This window comes from Pseudochaenichthys georgianus, chromosome 15 (assembly GCF_902827115.2).
Source record: "Pseudochaenichthys georgianus chromosome 15, fPseGeo1.2, whole genome shotgun sequence".
In the NCBI taxonomy this organism is placed as follows: domain Eukaryota; kingdom Metazoa; phylum Chordata; class Actinopteri; order Perciformes; family Channichthyidae; genus Pseudochaenichthys; species Pseudochaenichthys georgianus.
The window spans coordinates 8,862,200-8,868,377 of NC_047517.1; the positions used below are offsets into that span (position 1 = coordinate 8,862,200).

General features: G+C 36.7%; 1 protein-coding gene across 1 annotated transcript in view; it reads right to left on the reverse strand.

The window, feature by feature from the left end:
- Positions 1–4,822, reverse strand: part of ide (insulin-degrading enzyme) — a 45,306-nt gene extending 40,484 nt beyond the window's left edge. The window contains exons 1-3 of the mRNA XM_034101347.2: positions 4,711–4,822; positions 3,127–3,311; positions 1,594–1,801 (exon numbers count right to left, since the gene is read on the reverse strand). Of these exons, the coding sequence (XP_033957238.1) occupies positions 1,594–1,801; positions 3,127–3,311; positions 4,711–4,796 (479 nt within the window). The 5' untranslated portion in view covers positions 4,797–4,822. The remainder of the gene's footprint in view (positions 1–1,593; positions 1,802–3,126; positions 3,312–4,710) is intronic.
- Positions 4,823–6,178: the final 1,356 nt, after the last annotated feature.

Sequence of the window (6,178 nt, forward strand, 5' to 3'; positions counted from 1 at the left end):
AACACCACAAACCTATTAAATCACCTGCAATTTCACCATAAAATATTTTTGTTACAAGAGACAAATGTTGTCTGTTTAAATTCATTGTACTCACGTGACGTCTAAGAGTAAGAGTGCAATAAATATTTTCATTGAAACGATGAGAATCGTGTGAGAATCGTGATCTCAATTCTTATGGAGGAAAATCGTGATTCACATTTGAGCAAGAATCGTGCAGCACTACTATTAAGCACTTCTGATTCTCTGTTACGGCGTAGGCTTGCGAAATATATATTTATTTATTTTTGTTTTATGAATCTGTTTTTCACTCATTATCAAGTATATGCCATGATGATGTCATTCGGTATATAGCCTTCCTGCTCATTGATACAGGTGCCCGGCAGTACCCAAGTACCAGTCACACTGTGGGCCCAGGATTTCAACCCAGTCCCTACAGACTGAGCTACTGAGGTCCATTGTTCATTTCCCCTCTGTGGGACTAATAAAAGGTATTGTGATTTATAGAGCTAGCTAGCAACATATATCATCATTTTAGACACTCTACTATATTCAAAGTGCAACATCATCAATTTGTCAATACAACCTGCACTATCCTTTCCTACAACTACAGTCCAGATGGTCTTCACAATGCTGCACCACAGGGGAACAATTATCCCAAATAAACAGGTGCTTGCTAGACTATCATTCATTTATAATTAGGTAAGCTTATCCCAGCGGGTTGAATTCTGAATCCACCCACACCACCACAGCTGACACGTGAGCAGAGACCCCTGCGAGGCTGAGGACATCAGTCTCACACTGTGCCTAGGGTTTCTAGACCGAGCGGGGGGTACGAATGAATGGTTACAAAACAAGCAAACAAGCACAGTGAAGTTTGGTCTGGTAACCAAAGGCGGACAGAAGACGACCTGGCAGCTCACTTAAGCTAACAATTGGAATCCTAAGGGAAATATTGTATACTACTGATAAATAAACAAGCATGTAGACAGAGAGAGACAACCGTCCTGTTAGAGAGCTGTAGGAATGAGTCCTAAAACCCAGAATGAGTCAGCGTTTTATCGCATCCGGTTCCCTTGTCTCTTGGTCAATGTTTTTTTGAAAATGTTTTTGGTTAGTTGGCTGAAATAAGGTCTGTGGTTGTTCCATGACATAACATATATGTAAATAATATTCCTCGGGTGAAGTCCAAGCTGGATATGTGAAATAAAAACAGTGGTTGCTAAATTAGACTAATAAACATCTTAGCAGCAAACAGTAGCCGCATGTAGCTTAGCAGTGGTAACGCAACTCATGTGACTGTGATGCAGCATAATGTTAGCTTTCTACTCCTGGCGATTGCATTTACACTTCAAAAATCTTAAAAGTGGTTTTAATGTGTGGAGATTAACCTATGGAACATGTTTGCCAAAAGCTACCATTAGCACTGTTACATGCTAGCTGCTGGATAAGCCATGACCATGTTGAGAAGTCCACACAAATGAATAAAGCTGAACACACCCAAAAAAAACACAGAACTAAATTCTCTCATAAACATTTAAAAACGTTTCCTGTATTAACTTTTGGAACATGGCAACATGAACAGGAGAGCATTACCTATCCAGTGCTCCTTCCAGGTGCTCGTGGGACACGTCGAAGTAATAGTTGGTGTGCTCTCCACTGGTGAAGGCGTTGGAGCTGCCGGCATGCTCACTGAGGAACTGGCTATACTCATTTTCCTTCGGGTACTTCTCTGTTCCCAGAAACAGCATGTGCTCACAGAAGTGTGCCAGGCCTGAGATGTTCGATGGGTCTGATAATGAACCTGGGAATTTAAGAAGAAAATATGTACTTCTCAGTTCATTCAAGTTTACAACTTCTTGATTTTTCAGTGTGATAGATAAATTGGCCAGACTGAGGAAGAAATCAAAGAGCCAGAATAATCCTTGTGTGTTATGGCATAACAATGGCTAAATTATTGTAGACAGAATTACATTGACTCAGAAATCAGAATCGGTTTTATTATTAAAATATGACAAATACTATTATTCAAATGAAAGCTGTGCAGAATTAAAAAGAGATAGTGTGGAACCGAAAAGTGCAACATGTTCAAAGGGTTGTACAGGATTTACAATATTAAGAACAAGATATTTTTTGCAATTGATTTGTTGAAGGTATATTATCTAAATATCAGTTAAATAATTAAGCAATAGCTCACGACAGGCCGTGGTATATGCTCATTATATACCACGGGCTTCGCATCGGGCCGAACCACGCCCCTTACCTGTGATATAATGAACATATATCACGGCCTGAAGTGAGCTATTGCTTTTATAAAACGGTTACCAAGTGTGGCAATATAAAAGAAAAATACACACTCTAATTTAAATAGTTTTTATTAGTAAATAATGATGTTCAAAATAAAATAGTCCCCAACAGTATACTGTTTTTCTCAGACGCGGAGGGATACTGATTTGTTGTGAAAAGTAATTTACAATTCTACCCGTGGTATACGCTCAGTATATCACGGCTAAGAACCAATCAGATTGCTTGATTTGACTTGGCCGTTTTATAATTAGGAGTAACCTTTGCTGAGATATCTGACATATTATAATATTACACAGGTTACTTTGTAACATTTAACTGCACTTTTACTATCGCTGCTCATGGGGAGAATATCATTGTCCATAAAAACTCAGTTTCATCATGATCATCATCATCATTTCTTCCATCTGCAGTAAATGCAAAGTACTTATTGCTTAGTCAGAGAGACAACATTTATGGCGGAATTCACAACTTTTTTTATCCTGGGCAACTGAACGGTCTCATCAGTCAATTGGAAACCAGGTTGGTAAATGGTAATATTGTGTTGCCAGGTCATGGTGACAGGAGTATTTTGATCTACACAGTGACTTCAAATAGGACAGGACAAAAGTTTAGCCAGCATCGATGTAACGCTATGAAGGTTATTATAGCGAACAACGTTTCCCCCCATGAATTTTACAATAATGTGGACTAGTTTCATTACCTACAGGGAAAAAGTGATTTACATATATTTTCCCAATTTCTTTCCACAAATGTGTGAGGAAAGGATATTCACATGGAAATACATGCCTACCTGGCAAGACAGTAGAGATGAAAGACCTTTACCTATTTGGACATCCAAAGCAGCTGAGGATTTGTCTGTGGTTGGGTCACTGATGAGCATAGCCTTCAGGCCATTGGTAAACTCCAAGCCCCTGTAAACCCGTTTGTCTTCCGGAGAGCGAATGATTTCACTAACCACCCTGTTCACAGCCGGGTCGGTCATTCTGAGAGGTAAGGACGACACCAGCCTGCAATGGAGAGGACAACATGTATATTTAAATGTTGGTGCAGCTGGCCAAGAAGGCTTTTCAGCCAAGTTCATATTCTGATGATATGATGGTTACATCAGTATGAAAGAAAACTCATGGTTGATCTAGAACAACTGTGAGTATAGCATTTATTGATTTTATTTATTAAATGAACACGTTGCAGTTATGAACAGCTCTAACATACAACATGTTTGGAAGATGTATTAATAGCTTTCGTTTGTATTGCTACAATAGGACTCAGTGTCATGTAAGTTCATTTACTCAAGTACTGTACTTAAGTAAACATTAAAGTACTTTAATTATCTATTTTCAACTTATGCTACTTTAAACTTGTACTTCACTACATGTTGTAGCCAAATGTTGTACTTTTTACTCCACTACGTTTATTTTACATATTAAGTGTTGCATAACGAGTACTTGTACTTTTGGTACTAAGTATTTTTTATTCCAATACTTTTTTTACAAGTACATTTTTGAATGCAGAACTTGTACTGCTACGGACAGTTCTTTTAGAACACTTCTGTATATATTTGTACTGTTGTCAAGTAAAACTGTTTTTGAACTTTTGTCTACTGGACTAGATTAACACCCGTGTTCTTTCCAAATGTGTGTGTAGACTTTTCTTTTCATACATTTAGTGTTATGTCATATTTTATGTATACCTCATATTGTGTGTATGTATGTGTGAGTGTATGTATATATATATATATATATATATATATATATATATATGTATATATATATATATATATTTATGTATTTGTATTCTTTGGGACGGTGAAAATTGGATCCGCTGTTTGTATTACACAGAGAAATTGACCATTAAATTGACTTTGACTACTTGAAATAGCATTTCTACACTGCAGTATTGCCTCATTTACCTAAATTAATCATATGAGTACTTCTTCCACCAAATACAGTTACATATACAAAAACAGCTGTTAAAGATATTTCATGATTCACAATTTAATTTAAGATGGTTGATTATAGACTTAAATACAGCTATTTCGCACACAGTACAGCAGAGATTAGCAACCGGTACTCGCTAGAGTATTCAATAAACCCCTCACATAATACAAGCTAGTGTTAGCTTGCGAACTCAGCAACACGGACTCTAAAAAAGCGACCTTGTTCGTATTTCTCATGTTATGGTAATATGTCATTCCCAGCCGTTGTAAAACGTATTATAGTTTATTTATAATGCAGAAGCTAGGCAGACTACCCGTTGTTATCCACCTCCCTAAGTAGCAACAAAGCTAACAGAGTCAGGTCAACAACCCGGCTTTAGTTTCAGTAGCTAGCTAGCCTTCCGTTTGGTGTTCAAATAAATTATGTATTTTTTAACAAAAGGTTTGGAAATTTGCTTTACAACACTTACCTAAAATTGAGCTTGATAGAGAAACTGCTGCCTGCTGAGTGGATGTATCTCTTAAACTGGGCGGTTCGGTTAATGCACTTAAACATACTTTGCACCCATGAAAAACAAACCTTGGCTTTTACTGCGCCATATTTGAATAGGGAAAGGTAATCGAGCACAGAGCCCAGCGTAATTCAACATGGTATATCACTATTCTACCATTAATTCGGCAACTGACAACGAGAGTGACTATCAATTAGAGAGCAGAAGGTACCGTGACTGGCACAGTTCAAAATATTTTGTATATTTCTGGAAATATGTTGTGTCATTCCTACTGATATCGATTAGAAAGTCTGCGTGCAGATTTCTCTTTACGTTCAGCCTATCAGATTGGTTTTCAAGCTTTTCTGCGTCACATCTTCTGTCGATGCGGATTGTCAAAAATATAAAGCATAATTCACTTTTTAATTAGATGAGAACAGTATCTGTAGGCCTACAGAAAAACGTACGTATCAATTGAATACGTACGTATATGTATCCCCTATATATATATGTGTAAACATTTACATTTTAAAAAGGTCTTACAAACATGTATGGATAAAACTTTAATATTGATAACAAATGTGAGGTTCCTTTTTTCAAAACAGATACAGATTTTTCTGGTTCCAAATCAAGTGAAACATGAGTTAGAAAGGCAGGATATTGAATATCACTGTGGTTAATGTGGATTACCCAGTGAAACTATTTGTCTCATGTTGTGTTATTTACCTAAATATACAGGATATACGATGATGGGCAGGCTAAGAAAAGGAACTGCTTAAGAATATCTTTCTTTGTTTTAAAGACATCAAGATATACAGGTACATCTCAATATATTTGAATATTGTGGAAAAGTGTATTCATTTGAGTAATTCTATTTAAAAAGTGAAACTCCTAGGCCTATATTATATAGATTCATTTCAAACAAAGTTAATTATTTCAAGTGGTTATCTTGATGATTACGGCTTACAGCTAAGGAAAACTCACAATTAAATATCTCAGATAATTAGAATATTGAAAAAAGCACTTCATTCTTTCCAGGGTTGGGAGGGTTACTTTGTAAATGTAATCAGTTACTGATTACTGATTACATGGCTCTGAAAGTAATCCGAATACAGTTACAGTTACGTGTCTTTAAAAAGTAACGTAATCAGATTACTTTTAGATTACTTTTGGATTACTTTCTTTTTCCATCACAGATGGGTATGTTTTGGTGAACAGGAGACACAAAAAGCAAAAAGAAACTGAACGTGTTTTACTGTTTTAATGGCTTATCAAGAGCACAACTGAAACATCACATCTGAAACGATGTAACATAATAAACTTTGTGGGGATGCAGTTTGGGATGTGAGGAGTGAGGGACACGGCTTAGAACGGGCGTGTCGCCTTCTGTCCTGCCAGTGTTGGCAGGACATGAATTAAAATGTCGAACTCGGACTTCATTTTAAGG